This window comes from Heptranchias perlo, chromosome 22 (assembly GCF_035084215.1).
Source record: "Heptranchias perlo isolate sHepPer1 chromosome 22, sHepPer1.hap1, whole genome shotgun sequence".
Lineage (NCBI taxonomy): Eukaryota > Metazoa > Chordata > Chondrichthyes > Hexanchiformes > Hexanchidae > Heptranchias > Heptranchias perlo.
The window spans coordinates 23288191-23310846 of NC_090346.1; the positions used below are offsets into that span (position 1 = coordinate 23288191).

At 41.0% G+C, this 22656-nt stretch overlaps 1 protein-coding gene across 2 annotated transcripts in view; it reads left to right on the forward strand.

The window, feature by feature from the left end:
• The window catches only part of cdip1 (cell death-inducing p53 target 1), a 43136-nt gene that overhangs the window by 16684 nt on the left and 3796 nt on the right, over positions 1 to 22656 (forward strand). For both annotated transcript variants that reach the window (XM_068003144.1, XM_068003145.1), the window contains exons 2-4: positions 10187 to 10280; positions 11364 to 11507; positions 12835 to 13138. In XM_068003144.1, coding sequence (XP_067859245.1) covers positions 10196 to 10280; positions 11364 to 11507; positions 12835 to 13138 — 533 coding nt within the window. In that variant the 5' untranslated portion in view covers positions 10187 to 10195. The remainder of the gene's footprint in view (positions 1 to 10186; positions 10281 to 11363; positions 11508 to 12834; positions 13139 to 22656) is intronic.

Below are 22656 nucleotides of genomic sequence, written 5' to 3' on the forward strand. Positions count from 1 at the left end.
TTCTGTGTCATCACTGGCAGATATCAGTGGTAGGAGGATGTAATTTACAGGGTGAAAAGTTTACTTTGGTACTTTGTTATAAATGTAGATGTAGGAATTTATATTGGGGAAAGGAAGTGGGTGCAGAAGTCAGATTTTAATATTGCTAGCTGATCTCCCATTGCATTGTACAAAAGGAGTCAAGACCAAATGTAGTCTTTAATATTGGGGTTAACTCTGCCAGGGCCAAGCAATGATTTGAAACATTGGAGGCCAGAAGTATAAGTAGAGTGCTGTAGGGATTGAGTGAAAATAGAATGGGGTTAGAGGTTGGGGAAGCAAGAGGCAAAGTAGAGCACAGAGGCTTGGAGTGAGGGGACAATGAAAAATAAAATTCTAAGAGGGCTTGACAGGGTAGATGCTGAGGAACTAGGGGACATAGTCTCCGGATAAGGGGCCAGACATTTAGGACTGGAATGAGGAGGAATTTCTTCACACGAAGGGTTGTGAATGTTTGGAATTCTCTACCCCAGAAGGCTGTGGATGCTCAGTCATTGAGTATATTCAAGACTGAGATGGATAGATGAACGGACGGACGAGCGATTTGAGGCTCTGGGCAGAATGGAAAGAATTGAAGGTGCTAGAGGCCAGAGGAAGTGGCCACGTTGCTGTTAACCAGTGGGAATAGGACAGTAAGCCTGGCAGGGGTGGAGGGGGTGATAGAATGAAGGCAGAAAGGCTGGAGAGGGAGGAGGAGAAGTGGGAGATGGGGAGGAGGGGAGGTTGTGGGTTTGAGGCTCACTCCAGTGACTTGATCACATAATCTAGACTGATTTCAATGGAATGCTGCCTTGTACTGTCCTAATTAGGTGTATGGGGCCTAGGTGGCCGAATAGTGGGGCAAAGGAAGCCAGGGTGCATGAGGCAGGAGTCAGAATACAGGGTTGTTAGGGTGGAAGAGATTAGAGATAGGACTGGGAGCCTAGGCCATGGAAGGATTTGAGTACATGGGTGAGAATTTTAAATGAGGCATTAGTGAATGGAATGACCACAGATCAGCAAGGGCAAGTGTGAAAGGTGAGCTGACTTGGTGTAGGATAGAATATGGGCAGCAGAGTTTTGGATCAGCTGAAGTTTCTGGAGAATGGGAGGCCAGCCAGAAAAACATTGGAGTAATTGAGTCTGGAGGGGACAAAGGCCTGGATGAAGGTTTCAAAGACAGATGGCTACGGTAGAGGTGGAACTAGGTGATCTTTGTGATTGAGGGAATATAGGGTTTGAACCTCTGCTCGAGGTCAAACAGAATGTTGAGGTTGCAAATATTCTGGTTCAGCCTGAGACATTGGCCAGGGAATGGGTCCAGGTTCTGCAAAAGGATTTCAATAAGGTACATTTGAGATTAAGGAGCAGAACCTCCAGGGTTGTAATGTCTGGATTACTCCCAGTGTTACATGCTGGACTAGGCAGGTAGAGAAAGATTCTGATTGTCAATGCGTGGCAGGCAGGATGGTGTAGAAGGGAGGGCTTAAGACTCCTGGGACACGTTTAGACTCTGTCTACACTCTCGCGCCCAACCCGTCTCCCTATTTAAAGCCCATGGGATTAAAGGGACAGTGGCAGTGTGGATACAAAATTGGCTACGGGACAGAAAGCAGAGTAGTGGTGACGGGTCGGTTGTTTTCAGACTGGGGGAAGTATACAGTGGTGTTCCCCGGGGTCAGTATTAGGATCACTGATCTTTTCTAATATAATAATGACCTAGACAGTTCTAGAGGATATAATTTCAGTTTGTAGATGACATGATACTTGGAATTGTAGTGAAGGATAGTAACAGACTTCAGGAGGACATACAGACCCATGGCAGATGAAATTTGACAGGTGTGAAGTGATACATTTGGGTGGGAAGAATGAGGAGAGGTAATATAAACTAAATTATTGGTACAATTTTAATGGGGGTGCAGGAACAGAGACACCTGGGGGTGCACTTACACAAACCTTTTGAAGGTGGCAGGACAGGTGGATAAAAGTTTACAGGATCCTGGGCTTTATAAATAGAGGCATGGAGTACAAAAGCAAGAAAGTTATAGTAAACCTTTATAAATCACTGGTTAGGCCTCAGCTGAAGTATTGTGTTCAATTCTATGTCAAGTCCTTTAGGGTGCAGAAGAGATTTATTAGAATGGTACCAGGGATGAGGGACTTTGGTTATGTTGAGAGACTGGAGAAGCTAGGGTTTTTCCTCCTTTTTTAGAATAGAGCAGGTTAAGGGGAAATTTGATAGAGGTGTTCAAAATCATGACTGGTTTTGACACAGCAAATAAGGAGAAACTGTTTCCAGTGGCAGAAGGGTCAGATGACAGATTTAAGGTGATCAGCAAAAGAGCCAGAGATGACATGAGGAATTTTTTACACTGTTATGATCTGGAATGCACTACCTGAAAGGGTGGTGGAAGCAGATTCAATAATCCCTTTCAAAAGGGAATTTGATAAGTACTTGAAGGGAAAATATTTACAGGGGAATGGGACTAATTGGATAGCTCTTTCAAAGAGCTAGCACAGGCACAATGGACTGAATGGCCTCCTCCTGTGCTGTACCGACTATAATACCCCTAGATCCCCTTTGCTCCTCTACCCCATTTAGACTCTTATTAAACAAGCACAATGTGGCCTCATTTTTCGTACCAAAATGCACCACCTCACACTTGTCTATGTTGAAATTCATTTGCCAATTACATGTCCATTCTGGAAGTTTATTACCGTCTTTTCGTAATTTGTCGCAGTCGTCCTCTGTATTAACTATACCTCCCAATTCGGTGTCATCTGCAAATTTTGAAATTGTATTTGATTCCTGAGTCCAAATTGTTTATGTAGATGGTGAACTGTGGTCCCAGTGCTGATCCTTGTGGAACACCACTTCCCATCTTTTTGCAAGTCTGCCCTTAACCCCTACTCTTTTTTTTCTGTTTTGTCGCCAGCTTATTGGCCATTCTGCTACTTGTCCCTGACTCCACATGCCCTAACCTTAGTCATGAGTGTACTATGCAATACATTATCAAAGGCCTTTTTCTGTTACCATTCCCTGGTGAAGCATTCCAATGATACAGCTTTGTTTAGTGGGTGGCAAAGAAAACTTATCTTCTATGCTTGTACTCAGTACAGTCTAAAGCCATGAAGACCAATTCATTTGATGAGTGGCCTCTTTTATACCGCCCTTTCTAATGCTACAACAATGTCTAGAAAATTGGGCTTTTATAAGATTATGGTTGGAAGAGCACTGCATTGTGTGCATATGCAGGAACATGAGCTGTTGCAGATGAACCTCGAGTGGTACAAGGAACCCTTACAGGCTACCAGTAACAAAGCTTCACATGTTGCTTTGCTTATCTGTGGTACACACTCCGAGTTGTTGCATGGAACTTAAGGAGAGTGTGGCAGTGTGAAATTACCTTTTTTTGTCTCTTGTATGTAGAAGTTCAAATGTCGTGCTAACCATGACAAGGTTGTCATGTACTTTAGCTTGAAGATACTCCAGTTCAATTCTCCAAATCTTTTTGTTTTCCTAGTAGCCATCCAGGTCAAACTGGTGTAATGTCTGTCCTTGATGCAGTTGTTTCTGACTGCATTTTGTTATGCAACCAATATGCAAAAAAAAAACAACTTTTGGAAATAGGACATTGCTTCTTGGGGAAAATCAGCACAGCACTTAAACATGGCAATTCTGAGTGGTTTGCAATAGGTTTCAGTAGTTTCCTAACACATCCACAAGCTATCCATGTATACATCTTAATAAATCAAAGTAGGCTTGACATGAGTGTAAGATGGACCATATGGCAGATTAAATTTAATGTAGAGAAGTGTGAAATGATTCATTTTGGAAGAAAAATGAGGAGAGGTGTTATCATTTAAATGGTACAATTTTAAATGGGGTGCAGGAACAGCGAGACCTGGGGGATTACATACACATCTTTTGAAGGTGCAGGACAAGTGGATAAAAGCAATTGGGATCCTGGCCTTTAGAAATAGAGGCATAGAGTACAAAAGCAAGGAATTTATGGTAAACCTTTATAAATCACTGGTTAGGCCTTAGCTAGGGTATAGTGCCCAATTCTGGGCACCATATTTTAGGAAGGATGTCAAGGCCTTGGAGAGGGTGCAGAGGAGATTTACGAGAATGGTACTTGGGATGAGGGACTTCAGTTCTATGGAAAGATTGGAGAAGCGGGGATTGTTCTCAGAGCACCGAAGGTTAAGGGGGGTTTTGATAGAGTAGATGGGAAGAAACTGTTTCCAGTGGCAGGAGGGTCGGTAACCAGAGGACACAGATTTAAGGTAATTGGCAAAAACAAAATCCAGGGAAAAATTAGAATTGTTTTTATACAGCAAGTTGTTAAGAGCTGGAATGCACTGCCTGAAAAGGGTGGTGGAAGCAGATTCAACAGTAACTTTCATAAAGGAATTGGGGATATATATATATATATATATATATATATATGAAAAGGAGAAATTTGCAGGGCTAAGGGAAAAGAGCAGGGGAGTGGAACTAATTAGATAGCTCTTTCAAAGGCTGGCACAGACATGATTGGCTAAATGGCCTCCTCCTGTGCTGTACATGTCACTCCACTTTTTGCACATGTCACTCCGCTTTTTAAGAAAGGAGAGAGAGGGAAACCGGGGAATTATAGACCAGTTAGCCTAACATCTGCTGTGGGGAAAATGCTGGCGTCTATAAGGATAGGGTGACTGAATACCTCGAATTTTCAGTTAATCAGGGAGAGCCAGCATGGATTTGTGAAAGGTAGGTCGTGCTTAACAAACCTGATTGAATTTTTTTGAAGAGGTGACTAAAGTAGTGGACAGGAGAATGTCAATGGATGTTATTTATATGGACTTCCAGAAGGCACTTGATAAGGTCCCACATAAGAGACTGTTAGCTAAGATAGAAGCCCATGGAATGGAGGGAAAAGTACAGACTTGGTTAGGAAGTTGGCAGGATGTGACAAGTGGAGTCCCACAGGGATCTGCCTTGGGGCCTCAATTATTCACACAATTTATTAACGACTTAGATGAAGGCATAGAAAGTCTCATATCTAAGTTTGCTGATGACACAAAGATTGGTGGTAAGCAGTGTAGATGAAAACGTAAAATTACAAAGGGATATTGATAGATTAGGTGAATGGGCAAAACTGTGGCAAATGGAATTCAATGTAGACAAATGTGAAGTCATCCACTTTGGATCAAAAAAGGATAGAACAGGGTACTTTCTAAATGGTAAAAAGTTAAAAACAGTGAATACCCAAAGGGACTTAGGGGTTCAGGTACATAGATCATTGAAGTGTCATGAACAGGTGCAGAAAATAATCAAGAAGGCTAATGGAATGCTGGCCTTTATATCTAGAGAACTAGAGTATTAGGGGGCAGAAGTTATGCTGCAGCTATACAAAACCCTGGTTAGACCACACCTGGAGTACTGTGAGCAGTCCTGGGCACCGCACCTTCGGAAGGACATATTGGCCTTGGAGGGAGTGCAGTGTAGGTTTACTAGAATGATACCTGGACTTCAAGGGTTAAGTTACGAGGCGAGATTACACAAATTGGGGTTGTATTCTCTGGAGTTTCGAAGGTTAAGGGGTGATCTGATCGAAGTTTATAAGCTATTAAGGGGAACAGATAGGGTGGATAGAGAGAAACTATTTCCGCTGGTTGGGGATTTTAGGAGTAGGGGGCACAGTCTAAAAATTAGAGCCAGACCTTTCAGGAGCGAGATTAGAAAACATTTCTACACACACAGAATCATATCATAGAAGTTACAACATGGAAACAGGCCCTTCGGCCCAACATGTCCATGTCGCCCAGTTTATACCACTAAGCTAGTCCCAATTGCCTGCACTTGGCCCATATCCCTCTATACCCATCTTACCCATGTAACTGTCCAAATGCTTTTTAAAAGACAAAATTGTACCTGCCTCTACTACTGCCTCTGGCAGCTCATTCCAAACACTCACCACCCTTTGAGTGAAAAAATTGCCCCTCTGGACTCTTTTGTATCTCTCCCCTCTCACGTTAAATCTATGTTCCCTCGTTATAGACTCCCCTACCTTTGGGAAAAGATTTTGACTACCTTATCTATGCCCCTCATTATTTTATAGACTTCTATAAGATCACCCCTAAACCTCCTACTCTCCAGGGGAAAAAAGTCCCAGTCTATCTAACCTCTCCCTATAAGTCAAACCATCAAGTCCCGGCAGCATCCTAGTAAATCTTTTCTGCACTCTTTCTAGTTTAATAATATCCTTTCGATAATAGGGTGACCAGAACTGTACACAGTATTCCAAGTGTGGCCTAACTAATGTCTTGTACAACTTCAAGACATTCCAACTCCTGTATTCAATGTTCTGACCAATGAAACCAAGCATGCCGAATGCCGCCTTCACCACCCTATCCAGGTGACTCCACTTTCAAGGAGCTATGAACCTGTACTCCTAGATCTCTTTGTTCTATAACTCTCCCCAACGCCCTACCATTAACGGAGTAGGTCCTGGCCCGATTCGATCTACCAAAATGCATCACCTCACATTTATCTAAATTAAACTCCCATCTGCCATTCATCGGCCCACTGGCCCAATTTATCACTATCCCGTTGCAATCCTAGATAATCTTCTTCACTGTCCACAATGCCACCAATCTTGGTGTCCTCTGCAAACTTACTTACCATGCCTCCTAAATTCTCATCCAAATCATTAATATAAATAACAAATAACAGCGGACCCAGCACCGATCCCTGAGGCACACCGCTGGTCACAGGCCTCCAGTTTGAAAAACAACCCTCTACAACCACCCTCTGTCTTCTGTCGTCAAGCCAATTTTGTATCCAAGTGGCTACCTCACCTTGGATCCCGTGAGATTTAACCTTATGTAACAACCTACCATGCGGTACCTTGTCAAAGGCTTTGCTGAAGTCCATGTAGACCACGTCTACTGCACAGCCCTCATCTATCTTCTTGGTTACCCCTTCAAAAAACTCAATCAAATTCGTGAGACATGATTTTCCTCTCTCAAAACCATGCTGACTGTTCCTAATCAGTCCCTGCCTCTCCAAATGCCTGTAGATCCTGTCTCTCAGAATACCCTCTAACAACTTACCCACTACAGATGTCAGGCTCACCGGTCTGTAGTTCCCAGGCTTTTCCCTGCCGCCCTTCTTAAACAAAGGCACAACATTTGCTACCCTCCAATCTTCAGGCACCTCACCTGTAGCTGTCGATGATTCAAATATCTCTGCTAGGGGACCTGCAATTTCCTCCCTAACCTCCCATAACGTCCTGGGATACATTTCATCAGGTCCCGGAGATTTATCTACCTTGATGCGCGTTAAGACTTCCAGCACCCCCCTCTCTGTAATATGTACACTCCTCAAGACATCACTATTTATTTCCCCAAGTTCCCTAACATCCATGCCTTTCTCAACCGTAAATACCGATGTAAAATATTCATTCAGGATCTCACCCATCTCTTGTGGTTCTGCACATAGATGACCTTGTTGATCCTTAAGAGGCCCTACTCTCTCCCTAGTTACTCTTTTGCCCTTTATGTATTTGTAGAAGCTCTTTGGATTCTCCTTCGCCTCATCTGCCAAAGCAATCTCATATCTCATGTCCCCTTTTTGCCCTCCTGATTTCTCTCTTAACTCTACTCCGGCAATCTCTACTCTTCAAGGGTTCCGCTTGATCCCAGCTGCCTATGCATGTCATATGCCTCCTTCTTCTTTCTGACTTGGGCCTCAATCTCCCGAGTCATCCAAGGTTCCCTACTTCTACCAGCCTTGCCCTTCACTTTATAAGGAATGTGCTTACCCTGAACCCTGGTTAACACACTTGTGAAAGCCTCCCACTTACCAGACGTCCCTTTGCCTGCCAACAGACTCTCCCAATCAACTTCTGAAAGTTCCTGTCTAATACCATCAAAATTGGCCTTTCCCCAATTTAGAATTTTAACTTTTGGGCCAGACCTATCCTTCTCCATAGCTATCTTAAAACTCATGGAATTATGATCTCTGGTCCCAAAGTGATCCCTCACTAACACTTCTGTCACCTGCCCTTCCTTATTTCCCAAGAGGAGGTCAAGTTTTGCCCCCTCTCTAGTCGGGCCATCCACATACTGAATGAGAAATTCCTCCTGAATACACTCAACAAATTTCTCTCCATCCAAGCCCCTAATGCTATGGCTGTCCCAGTCAATGTTGGGAAAGTTAAAGTCCCCTACTATTACCACCCTATTTTTCTTGCAGCTGTCTGTAATCTCCTTACATATTTGCTCCTCAATTTCCCGTTGACTATTTGGGGGTCTGTAGTACAATCCTATCAAAGTGATCTCTCCCTCTTATTTTTCAGTTCTCCCCATATAGACTCAGTGGGCGAACCCTCGGATATATCCCCTCTCACTACTGCCGTGATGTTCTCCCTAATCAAGAACGCAACTCCCCCTCCTCTCTTACCTCCTGCTCTATCTTTCCTATAGCATCTGTACCCTGGAACATTGAGCTGCCAGTCCTGCCCCTCCCTTAGCCATGTTTCAGTAATAGCTATAACATCCCAGTCCCATGTACCCATCCATGCCCTGAGTTCATCTGCCTTGCCCATCAGACTTCTTGTATTGAAATAAATGCAGTTTAATCTAGATTTCCCTTGGTCTTTGCCCTGCTTTCTCAGACCATCTGTCCGGTCATGTTTTGTACACTCTCCCTTACTGCCTTTTGTTTCTGTCACCACTTTACTTCCCACTGACTTCCTGCATCGGTTCCCATCCACCTGCCACATTAGTTTAAACCCTCCCCAACAGCACTAGCAAACACTCCCCCTAGGACATTGGTTCCAGTCCTGCCAGGTGCAGACCGTCCAATTTGTACTGGTCCCACCTCCCCCAGAACCGGTTCCAATGGCCCAGGAATTTGAATCCCTCCCTGTTGCACCATCTCTCAAGCCACGTATTCATCCTAGCTATCCTGTCATTCCTACTCTGACTAGCCTGTGGCACTGGTAGCAATCCTGAGATTACTACCTTTGAGGTCCTACTCTTTAGTTTAACTCCTAACTCCCTAAATTCAGCTTGTAGGACCTCATCCGGTCTTTTACCTATATCGTTGGTGCCTATATGCACTACGACAACTGGCTGTTCACCCTCCCCCTCCAGAATGTCCTGCAGCCGCTCCGAGACATCCCTGACCCTTGCACCAGGGAGGCAACATACCATCCTGGAGTCTCGGTTGCGTCCGCAGAAACGCCTGTCTATTCCCCTTACAATCGAGTCCCCTATCACTATAGCTCTGCCACTCTTTTTCCTGCCCTCCTGTGCAGCAGAGCCAGCCACGGTGCCATGAACCTGGCCGCTGCCACCTTCCCCTGGTGAGCCATCTCCCCCAACAGTATCCAAAACGGTATACCTGTTTTGGAGGGAGATGACCGCAGGGGACCCCTGCACTGCCTTCCTACTCTTCCTCTGTCTGTTGGTCACCCATTCACTATCTCCCTCAGTAATTTTTATCTGTGGTGTGACCAACTCACTGAACGTGCTATCCACGACTTTCTCAGCATCGCGGATGCTCCACAGTGAGTCCATCCACAGCTCCAGAGCCGTCAAGCGGTCAAACAGTAGCTGCAGCTGGACACACTTCCCGCAGGTGAAGGAATCAGGGACACAGGGAGGATCCCTGAATTCCCACATCCCACAAGAGGAACATGACACGGCTCTGGGATCTCCTGCCATGACTTAACCCTTAAGTTAGCTTAACAATGTCAAGAGAAAAAAGAAGGAAAGAAAAACTACTTACCACTCCCTTTAAGGAGTTTACAGGGTTGTGGAAGTTTGGAACTCTCTTCCGCAAATGGCAATTGATACTAGCTCAATCGCTAAATTTAAATGTGAGATGGATAGTTTTTTGGCAACCAAAGGTATTAAGGGATATGGGCCAAAGGCAGGTATATGGAGTTAGATCACAGATCAGCCATGATCTTATCAAATGGCGGAGCAGGCACGAGGGGCTGAATGGCCTACTCCTGTTCCTATGTTCCTATATTGGGCCTGTAATTTGGGTGGTTACTAATATATAAACATGTACCAATTTGAGAATCCTTGTTTTATAAGGACAGAATTGTAATCTTAAAGTCTACAAGGTTTTGGTTTCCTGGTTAATTCATTTTTCTTAAATCAACAGTGGTGAGCAATGTCTGAAGAACCACCACCTCCATATCCTGCAGGGCCTTCTGCTCCATTGCTTGAAGAGAAAGCAGGACAACCAACATCAACAGGTAGAAACAACGTTTAGAATAAAAGATTTCATAGAAAATTTAGTGAAATTAGACACTTAAGGAATCGATCTGCTCTACGTGGGCTGAAGACCATATATTGAAGACATCTTGAAAGGATCTGAAGACTTATTAAAATAAATGTTAAAATTGTTCTGGTGATCTGAATTATGAATAGTATTAATAGGCCTTTTTAATTTGCAAAACATTTATAGACAAAAAGTAAAGAAATCAGAACACATGTATAGGTTAGAACCAAAGTTCAATTTAAAATGTTAAAAAATTAGTTATTTTGTTATGAAAGCTTGCTCACTAGTGTCCAAACCTATACTGTGCAGTTTTCTTAATGTATTTAAATGATTTTAATGAATAATCATCTGTCTAATTTTTTAATTTATTACAATTTTGCTCCTAGTGTGTACTTCCTGTTTGTTATACTTTTTCCATAGCACTTTGTTTATTGGCTCAATGTAGAACAGTGGCAAATCAGAGGCAGAGAAAGGTTTTAAAAAAAACTAGTAAAAATTGCTACAAAGCTGCCAATGACATTGTCAAAAGCCATCAATCCTGAATGACATTCAGGCAATCATACTAATATAGATTTGAAAAAAAATTAAGGTGATCCAATTGAATTACTCAATTTTTGGGGGAGGGGAAAATTTAATCTGACTTTTTTTCCCTCAGTAAATGAAATCTCACGTGCAAATTAAGATTTTAGATAAAATAAAAGCATTACAAATACATATTTCACTGTGGGGGGGTGGTGGCTTACTGTTTGCTTCCCAGGCACGTTACTGCAAGCTCGCCTAGATCTTGAGGCAAGAATCAACCTCTCAAAGGTATGGGCAAATGGGATTCACCCATGAGAATAAGCTAAGATACAAAACCCAAAATAATCCAGGGTAAGAGTGTTTTGTTTTAAAATATGAATATTCTAACAAGTGAAAGCTGAGAGTCAGTTAGATTAGATTCCCCAGCAAGATTTCTCCTTGATAAATGCTTCTTTAAGATTATAGTTTGTACCATGTTATTTGTATCAGTTGTACTTCTGTTACAATGTTGAAAATATTTTCCCTGTTTCTTTAGTGTATATGCCACCTGCCACCACTCGACCTCAAGGATATTCTGTCCCACCAGATGCTGGGCCACCTCCTTATGAGCCAATGGCACAACCAGGATTTGTACCTCTTCACACACCAGCAGAGGGTGGTATGCCCATGCCACCACATGGTAATTAAACTTCTAAAACTTTGGTGTGATTGAGTTTATTGGTATAACTCACTGCTGAAAGTGATGCCCACTTTAATAGTGGAATGATAGTGTTGAGATGGTCATTTGCAGTTAATGTATGGGCCAGGTTTGCTCTACAATGTGGACTTTGCTGGAAAAGTCCCTGTGGAATGATAGCAGCTGCTTTATTTGAATTCAACCTTGTGTTAACAAGAAATAATATTGAAGTCTGTTTTTAAGAAGAAAATGGTTCTCTCACCATTTTAAAAAATATATATTTATGGCAATAATTTGCAATGCTGGATAATGAGTTTAATTCATTTGCATACGTTTCTGGCTCTCCGGGCTCATCACAATATGTGGAGCAGGCACCCGATGTGTTTCAGTGAATTGGACGGCCACAACTATATTATCAACCATATATAACTCCTGCGCTTTCCTTCAAGCATTGCGATACTAGGCAAGGCATTGGGTAACAGTCATTCCACTTTGATGCTTGGGGTAGAAATCTGCTCAAACTAACGGGATGACAGCTGTAGAGTTTCTAGTAAAAATGAGTCTTAACCTAGTTCCTTATGGTTGTAAATCCATAGTACTGAATTGGTCATAATTTTACTCATTGGCTGGTGCATAATGACAAAAATTTATACTGTGGAAATTACTGTTGACAATTTTGTCACTCCATGACGTACACATTAGCTGGCTTCTGTGATGACCCCACCAACTACCACATGACCACATCACAGGCAATCTGTCAGAGCAGCCTTCATTCAAGGTACCTTTTACTGAATTAAAAAATAGTTTTGCCTCAATCTATACTGTACAATCTGTTTTATGTTCCTCGCATAAATTCAGAACATGACATAAACCAAGTAACTGCGATGATGGTTATGTATCCTTGTGGAAGATAAATTCTGGCTGGGAATAGGCCATCCATAGCTATTCCAATGGTTTTAATCACTTAACAATGGTGCACAAGGGATAGAAGTGTTTTATTTGCAGAACTGTCTGGGAACATGGCTACAGTTTTCCATCAGTGAGCAGGTGTGGGCACTGTAGAATGTTGATGTTGCTAACTTTGAGTGCCTACTGTTTTGTCAGTGTTGTATGTAATGTACAGGACTGTAAAAGACCATTGCGGTTCACCTAAGTTCAAAAAAACATCACTTATTACCATTCTTGTTTGGTGTGTGGGAATGTAAGTTACCGGTGCTGCAACTTGAGATTTGGTGTGAGCTTGGTCAGAAGTTTTTAATTTAATAACTTTCTTTTCCCTTAAATATATTTGCAATTCAAAAGCCTTTTTGTTTTTCTTTTTTCCTAACAGGTTATTATCCATCAGCTGGCCAGTACCCACCACCTGGCCATTATATACCCCCAGGGCATTACCCACCCCCTCCTGGGCACTACGCAGCCCCTCCTGGACACTATGCTCCTCATAGTGGACAAACAGCAACCGTTATAGTTCCCCCAGGTGCAGCAACAACAGTGACAGTGCTGCAGGGGGAGATGTTTCAAGCTGCACCAGTGCAAACCATGTGCCCTCACTGCCAGCAGGCTATCACAACTAAGATCACCTATGAAGTAGGCTTATTGAATACTTTATTCTGCCTCTTCTGCTGTTTTGTGGGGTAAGTAGTTAACTCAGCAGGATGATAGTTTATGGAAGTATCTTGAGATTTATTTGGTGTTACATAAAAATTAAACATTGTAATTGAATTGAACGTGACATTGAATTCCATCTGCCAATTTTTGGCCCATTCCACCATCTTATCAATGTGCCCTTGCAGCTTCCTTCGGTTCTCAGAATTATTTACTATGTCTACAAATTTATGTACCATTCCTTCTATTCCTATATCCAAATAATTGATGTACACAATGTCATTGTGGTCCCAGAACAGAACCCTGTGGGATGCTGCCAACCACTGAGAAACTGCCTTCAGTGCCTATTCTGTTTCCTCCCTTTAACCAGTTTTTAATCCTTGTCCTCCTGCTAATTCCATACCAATTGATGTTCTCCAGTATTCTGTGTGAACATAAATAGAAGCAGGAGTAGGCTATGTGGCTGTCGAAATTTAATATTACTTATTACTATACAAATGCATTAACACCCAAACAAATAATACAAAGAGAAACTTTATTGCACCTTAACTTGTATACAAGTGGAAGAGCACCTCAAAACAATGGTTGAGGGTACAACTTCGCCGAGTTAAAGAAACAGCTCACGTTTATACAATTCGGTAAACAACGTCCATCCTGTTATAGAATATGGACGTACAAGTACATTCTTTATTGGCTCAGGTAGTTGGTCAATCAAAATAGGGAGCCTGCCCTCGAGTTCCCACAGCCATCTTGATACCTTGCACACAGGCCTGGGAAAGTGCTTTTCCCTACATTTCTGCCTTTCATTATCAGTAGGGCTGTAGCTAGTCTCAAGGCTATATGGCCATTATTTCTGTAGTCAGCTACCTCCCTATCTAAAGGGAGGACAGCTATCAATGAGAAACTCAAAGTAATTACACAATTGTGCTTCTATGTGTTTTCATGAGGAACTTTGTGAGTTAAGTGAATTAATAGAGTTAATATGGTCAAGTATCCCTTCATGCACTTCCACATTCCCCCCTTTTGTCTTTCATAAAGGACAATATCCTAGTCGAGCATTACCCTTGCCGTTCAAACTCTTCCTGCATCTCATTTCTTGCCGTCTCTACTTGCACCATTAAATTTGTGGCCGCTGTATGTGTACCCAAATTAGACATCATAACACAGCAACAAGCTATAAGAACTATAACAACGAATATGACTAACTCTTGAACTAGAGAAGTCCCGATAGAGCCCAGCCACCCAGTTGCCCAGCCGCAAAGAGTGAACGAAGAGGGCTGCTTGAGTTTCTCCATTTCCTTTTGGATGTTATCAGCCAAATTAGTAATCTTCTCTGAACTATCAGGTATGTAGGTACAACATTCGGATCCAATTAGTGCGCATGTTCCCCCTTTCTCTGCCAGTAGGTAATCAAGGGCCATACGGTTCTGTAAAGTGACCGTACGAATGGTTATCATCTCTGCGCTCGTTTCCTTTAAGGCTTCTGCCGTATCATTAGCAACTACTTCCCAGATTTTGGCCAAATTAATGATTTCTCTGGTGGCTTTACCCGCTCCCCGCCGAGGGAAAGCAATGGCCCAGAACCGGTCGGCCTCAGTAATTACCCGTTTCATGGCTAATCTTCAACTTCAACTCTACTTTCCTGCCCAATCCCCATGACCCTTGATTCCCGTAGAGTCCAGAAATCTATCTCTGCCTTGAATATATACTCAACGACACAGCATCCACAGCCCTCTGGGGTAGAGAATTCCAAAGATTTACAACCCTCTGAGTGAAGAAATTCCTCATCTCAGTCTTAAATGGCTGACCCCTTATCCTGCGACTGTGCCCTCTAGTTCTAGACTCCAGCTAGGGGAAACAATCTCTCCGCCTCTACCCTGTCAAGCCCCCTCAGAATCTTAGATGTTTCAATGAGCTCACCTCTCATTCTTCTAAACTCCAGAGAAGATGGGCCCATTCTACTCATCCTCTCCTCATAGGACAACCCTCATCCCAGGAATTAATCTAGTGAACCTCCATTGCACCACCTCCTAAGGAAGGATATACTTGCCTTAATGAGACCAAAACTGTACACAGTATTCCAAGTGTGGTCTCACCAAAGCCCTGTACAATTGTAGTAAGACTTCCTTACTCTTGTACTCCAACCCCCTTGCAATAAAGGCCAATATGCCATTTGATTTCCTAATTGCCTGCTATACCTGCATGCTACCTCTTGTGTTTCTTGTACCACGACACCAAAGTTTCTCTGGACACCAACATTTAATCGTTTCGCACCATTTAAAAAATATTCTGTGTTTTTTTCTATTCTTACTGCCAAAGTGAATAACCTCATATTTCCCCACATTATACTCCATCTGCCACCTTCTTGCCTGCTCACTTAACCTGTTTATATCCCTTTGCAGACTTTGTGTCCTCCTCACAGCTTACTTTCCTCTCTAGCTTTGCATCATCAGCAAACTTCAATACATTACACTCGGTCCCTTCAACCAAGTCATTTATTATAGAATGTAAATAGCTGAGGCCCAGGCACAAATCCTTGTAGTACCCCTAGTTACAGCCTGCCGACCTGTTTACCATGTTTACTTTCGCTACTTTTTTTTACATACTTGTAGAAGCTCTTAGTCAGTTTTTATATTTCTTGCTAGTTTACTTTCATATTCTATTTTGCCCCTTTTTATTATCCGTACTGTTTTCTGCCTGTTAACCAATCCTCTATCCATGCTCATATTACCCCCAACCCCATGAGCCCTTGTGTAACAATGTTTTGTGTGGCACCTTATCGACTGCCTTTTGAAAATCCAAATATACTATGTCCACTGGTTCCCCTTTATCTACCCTGCTAGTTACATCCTCAAAAAGGTCCAGTAAATTTGTCAAACACTGTTTCCCTTTCATAAAACCATGTTGACTCTGCCTAATCATATCATGTTTTAAGTGCCCTGTTACCACTTCCTTAATAATGGATTCCAGCATTTTCCTGACAACTGATGTCAGGCAGGATAACTGGCCTCTATTTCCGTGTTTTCTCTCCCTCCTTTCTTGAATAGCGGGGATACATTTGCTACCTTCCAATCTGCTGGGACTGTTCTAGAATCTATGGAATTTTGGAAGATTATAACCAATGCATCCGCTATCTCTGCAGCCACCTCTTTTAAAACCCTTGGATGTCGGCCATCAGGTCCAGGGGATTTATTGGCTTTTAGTCCCATTAGTTTCTCAAGTACTTTTTCTCTACTGATAATTACTTTAATTTCCTCACTCTCATTAGCCCTTTGGTTCCCCACTATTTTTGGTATGCTTTTTGTGTCTTCTGTGAAGACAGATACAAAATATTTAACACATCTGCCATTTCCTGTTTTTTTTTTTTCCCATTTTATAATTTTTCATGTCTCAGCCTCTAAGGGACCCATGTTTACTTTTGCTACCTTTTTTATATACATGTCGAAGCTCTTACAATCAGTTTTTATATTTCTTGCTAGTTTACTTTCATATTCTATTTTTCTCATCAGTTTTTTAGTTGTCCTTTGCTGGTTTCCAAAACTCTCTCAATCCTCAGGCTTACTACTCCTCTTGGCAGCATTTAATCTTTTAATCTAATACTATCCTTAACTTTAGTTAGCCACAGGTGGATCACTCTTCCCGTGGAGTTTTTTCTCAATGGAATGTATATTTGTTGAGTATTGAAATATTTCTTTAAATGTTTGCCATTGCTTTTCAACTGTCATACCTTTTAATTTAATTTCCCAATCTACCTTGGCCAACTCTCCCCTTATACCTATGTAATTGGGTTTATTTACGTTTAGGACTCTAGATTTGGATTGAAGTATGTCACACTCAAACTCAATGTGAAAGTAGTCATATTATGATCACTCTTCCCCAGAGGATCCTTTTACTGTGAGATTACTAATTAACCCTGTCTCATTACGCAATACAAGGTCTAAAATAGCCTGTTCCCTGTTTGGTTCCATGACCTAATTGCACTAGGAAACCGTCTGAAATGCATCCCACGAACTCCTCCAAACTACCTTTGCCAATTTGATTTGCCCAGTCTATATGAAGTTTAAAGTGTGGTATCTTGTTAACGGTTTTCTGAAAACTCCATGCACGTCCACTGCAGTTTTTCCCCATTCAGTCTCTGTCACATCCTCACATAACTTCAGGTTTGTGAAGCAGTATCTTCCATTCTGAAATCTGTTGGCTACTTAGAATTATTTTCTCCAGATATTTAGTAATTTCACCACTTTTTTTAATTAAAGATTCTAAAATTGCCTCATCCACAGATATTAAACTAACTGGTATCTAATTACCTAGATTAGAACTGTCCCTTTTTCAAAATATCTATTACGTTGGCCACTCTCTCGTCCTCTGGCTCACATCACTCAACAGAACACTGAAATATAATTTCTGGGGCCTCTGCTATCTTTCCCCTAGTTCCCTCAGTATCCTTGGATGTATCCCATCAGGTCCTGGTACTTCATCATCCTCTTTTAGCTGAACTCACTCTAACGCCACAATAAATAAAGTGAAAGTATTAGTATCTCATCTCCCTTTTTAGCCAGTTCAAGATTTACCTTCCTAATATTTTTCTCTATTGTAAACACTGAAGCAAAGTAGTTATAACTATAATAAAAACAGAAAATGCTGGAAACACTCAGTCAGGCAGTATCTGTGGAGAGAGAAACATAGTTAACATTTCAGGTAGATGACCTTTCATCACACTTCTGAAACATTAACTCTTTCTCAGCAGATGCTGCCTAACATGAGTGTTTCCAGCAGTTTTGGTTTTTATTTCAGATTTCTGCAGTAATTTGTTTTAGTTAACTATACCTGTCGCTTTCCACTTATCCTCTACTAACTCACTATCCTTTCTTGGGGTTCCCACATCCCATTTAAGAATTCTTTTTACTGATATTTTTGAATAATTTTACTGTTTATTTTGGACTCATACTCCTTTGATTTCATTAAGCTTATCTCCTTATTTTGTCATTCTTAATTTTATTATTTTAATCTTGCCTATAAGCACCATATGTCCTTCTCTTCAATTTAGTTTACTTCTAATCTATTGACTTATCCACAGCATTCTGAGACTTGAAGTAGTCTCCTTTTTCTTAATGGTATATATTTATTCTGCAACTTTGCAATATCATTTTTTGAAAAAAAATCCCATTATTGTTCGATAGACCTGTGTCTTAATTTCTCTTTCCACCTCAACTTGGGTGGCTCACTCTTCTTTCTAAAATCTGCCCTAGTCCAATTTGGCACCCTTTTTTATGTACAAGTTTTTTTTTCCCTTTCTATTTGCACCTTAACCCATATCATATTGTGGTTACTATCTCTGATGTGCTCACCCACGCTTAATTCATTTAACTCTTCTACCTGAGCTATTTCTATACTCATAACTACATTAACAATCACTCTCCCTTTGTAGGAATATGAACATACTGCTTGAGGAATGAGTCCAGCAAACATTTAGGAATTCCATTACTTTTAGTTAATTCCTTCCCCGACCCAATTAACAACAAAATTGATGCCCTAGAACAATTTGTTTTTTACTCATTTCCCTGCTTTGTCGACAGATTTCTCCTCCATTCTCTCACAATTAGGGGTGCTGTAGTCTAATGCCACTAATGTAACAATTCCTTTTTTAAAAAAAAATATTTGGCAAAAGAACCAGAGGGGAGATGAGCGATTGTTTGTTTGTTTGTTTGTTTGTTTTATGCAGCAAGCTGCTTTGATCTGGAATGCACTGCCTGAAAGGGTGTGGAAGCAGATTCAATACTAACTTTCAAAGAAGAATTGGATAAATACTTGAAAAGGAATATTTGCAAGTTTGAGGAAAAAGCAGGGGAGTGGGACTAATTGGATAGCTATTTCAAAGAGCCGGCACAGGCACCGTGGCCGCCTCCTGTGCTGTGAGAATCTAAGATTCTATCATTATCTTTGATCTCTGGTCATATTGACTCTGAACCATTTTTGTGCACATTAATGTTTTTGCAGCATTTTTTTTCCTTTGCCACTCCTTCTTCATACCTATTCCGTCCCTACTAAAAATATTGGCCCAGAAATTGCTAGAATGGTACATCTCACGGCAAGTGACGAACTGGACTTTTTTATCTCGCCCATCAAATCGCACTATTTGCATCACAAATTGCTGAAAAAGCAAATTGATAACATTGCATCTGGGACCTCATGAATGTCGTGCCTAATGGTTATGAAACAAAAGGATAGAGAAAGAAACAGTGAACAACAGAAGGAAATAGGGTGAAATAGAGAAAGGAAAAAAAGACAAAGTAAGAACTTTTTTAAAAACCCCTAGGAACTATTTACTACCTATGGGACTGAGATTCCACAGTTTCATTATTCCCTTTCTGGGCCTCTGAATTTGAGTGGCATGTCAGAACCATAAGTCACGTCATTAACAGGATCCTTACAACATGAACTACCAGCCCTAAATGGCTGCAGCGAAATTAATTTGCATTAATGGCCTAAATCCAACAATTTCGTGACACAATGAACTTCAATGGGGAGGCTCACGGCAAGATTGCAATTTTTTCGCTTTAGGCGAGGCTAATGGCAGAGCGGTGCAAATTGTCCAGCAATTTGTGAAGAATTGGAACTGAAGGCGTATCCCTTCTTCGTCGCACATTGCTGGATATTTTACGTATTAATAATGGCGAATGCCATGAACACTTATTTTTCCAGCGATTTCTGGGCCATTATAACCTGATGTTTATTTTCTACTTGCTACCAAATTTGTCATACTATTAAATCCATATTTCCCTGTGACATAATTGCTTCTAATTCTTCATTTATTTTTCTTCATATTTAATGCTACTCCTTTCCCCTTGGATTTTTTTTGCCTTAGCTAACACCATGTTCCTTTTTTATTTGTCTTTTCCCTGCTAAATTGGTTTCCCTCCTCCACTCCCTTTTTATTTTTGAATGCTATACTAGTTACATTTTTTAAATTTCTATATTTACTTCATTTATTTCTACTTTCTCTACTTGGTAATTCAAATTGCTTTTATTTTCCTTGCCCCTATTCCTTCATTGCTTAAGTGACTTCACTCTCTGTTTTGTCAATTCATTAGCTCCCTTTCTGTCCACATGCAGCCCATCCTTGCAGAATAGCTCCCATCTTCCCCAGAGTTGGTACTAGTGCCCCATAAAAGGGAAACATTATTCCTGACACCACCCCTTTAGCCATGTGTTAAGCTTCCTGTCCTTTCCTATTCTAGTATGTTGTTAGAGTAATCCATAGATTAGACTAGGAAGCAGGACTTCAAGGATGTTAAACTCCTTTTGCAGGACTTCAGGTCTGTCTTTTCCTATATTGTTGCCTATTGTGTGGACTCTCAAAGACATATTATAGAAGGGGATGCAGAATAATATTTTCCAGTCTTCCTGAAATGTCCCTTACCCTAACACCTGGGAAGAAACAAAACATCTGGGACTCTGTCTGGATTGCATAAGATAATGTCCACTCCTCTTAACAATTGAGTCTCCTATTACTACTACATTGCTAATGTCCCTCACCATCACCCCCAAGCCATGATGGTCCTGCCTAGAGTTGTCGTCCTCCCCACAGAAAGCCAGTACTGTAAATGTGGGAGAGGATAATTTGTTCTGGACATCCCTCTTCACTTTCTCTGACCTGTGGATAGTCATCACTGCTTCCTCCAGCACTGCAATTCCCCATCTCTGTGGGATGACTACCCTCTGATCCTGTTGCTCCATAAACCCCTCTCCTTCCCTGATATGTTGAATTGTCTCCGACTCTGCCTCAAGTTCTGAGACATTGACCTTAAGTAATCTCAGTTGGAGACATTTCCTACAGATGTGCTTGTCTGAGGTTAACATCTGCTACTTGAAACTTCCACGTCCTGCAGGAACCATACATCACTGCCCCTTCCTGTGCTGTGATTTTTTTTTTAAACTATAAATGTTAAGTTCTTATTCTTGTCTACTTAAATTTCAATTAAACGACTGCTTTTTTTTCCCCCTCTGCTCCAAATTGCCACTAGTCAAAATTCCTGTTATGGAAGTAGATCAGAGATCATAGAACAAAAACTGATGAGTGTTATATGGTGCTCTGATGTTTTTTAAAGCAGTTTACCCTTTGCAAACAAGGTTTAAGATTCGTTAAACTCTTTGCTACAGCTTTGCAACACACTCTTATCCACCTATGATGCTGTAGAACATGACTTAACTTAACTTGCAGTATTCTGTGAATACAATAAAGATCTGTAATCCTTTTTTTAGATTTGGTTGTGGAAGTAACTGGATACAGTTACATTGTCACATTTGTTATTGCTATGTGATGCAATGTCAATCCCAAGTGATTTGAATGAAGTATAACTTTATTTGCGATGTCAGGTTTAAAAAATGTTTTGGGACCTGCTGAGCACCTTGTAAATGGAAAGAGACTTTGTAAAAATGTTTTGAAAAAGTGGATGCTCCTAAATACAAGCACACATGCACAGAATATGCTTATGGCAGTGCGAGTGAAGTTTGGCACCAAGCAGCATAACATTGGTCTTCCCAACTGTGAATCACTCTTTGCGGCTAACCGTCTCCGACTGGTAGCACAGTATAACTTAAAGCAAAAATAATTGGTTCTGATAATGATATCTGTTAAAGAAATATGACATTGCTCTAACCTAGTTTGACTTATTATTGACTTGTTAAGACATGTTGAAGAGATTTAGATCAGTTATGCAATTGGGCAAAAAAATTAGAGTATTGCACATTGAGTGGGGGGGGGGGGAAATACAACAAATGTATAACGTGAAAGGGAGACTTGGAGCGTGATGAGTCTGTTACTTCAGGTCATTTCTTATATCAAGTAAATCCGAAACAATTTTTCAAAAAGCAAATAGGATGCTTGGATATGTAAGACAGGACAGCCACAGAGGCTATGCTGGAGCTTTATAATACGCTATTCAGACCACATCTAAAGCACTAAGTTTTGGTCATGATGCATTTGAGAGGGTGCAGCAAGAAGAATGAATGTAAAGATGATGAGGTATGAGAAAGTTAGAGAAGCTCAAGCCCTACAGTTGAGAGAATTGGTGAAATACTAAATAGTATAGAGAGGTAAACCTAGAATATTACTTAACTTTTAAGTCTGGCCCATTTGACCAAAGGATTTAAATTTGTGGAAAGTATAAGTTTATTCTAAAGGATAATTTTCCAGATAAGGTAGTAGAGAATGACATTCAGAATCTAGTTAGATGCTCAGCTTGGGGAAGTTAGGATGCCAGGTGGACAAGTTTGATGTGCCAACTGCTTTTTAAAAAAAATCCTGGACTGTTCTTGTATGTGATGAATATTGATTATGCAGAGTTTTGGGATGTTGTAATGGATGTAATTAGGGAATATAGATGCAAATTTGTTCATTCATCTTTTTAAACAAACTGAGGGGAGATTCTAAGCTAAACAATAGATTGTTCAAGCAAGCACTCATATATTTTATGATTTGCTGTTAATACATTGATTCTTTTGTTGTGATATAGGAGCCCGTTAATAAATGTTTGTATTTATATCA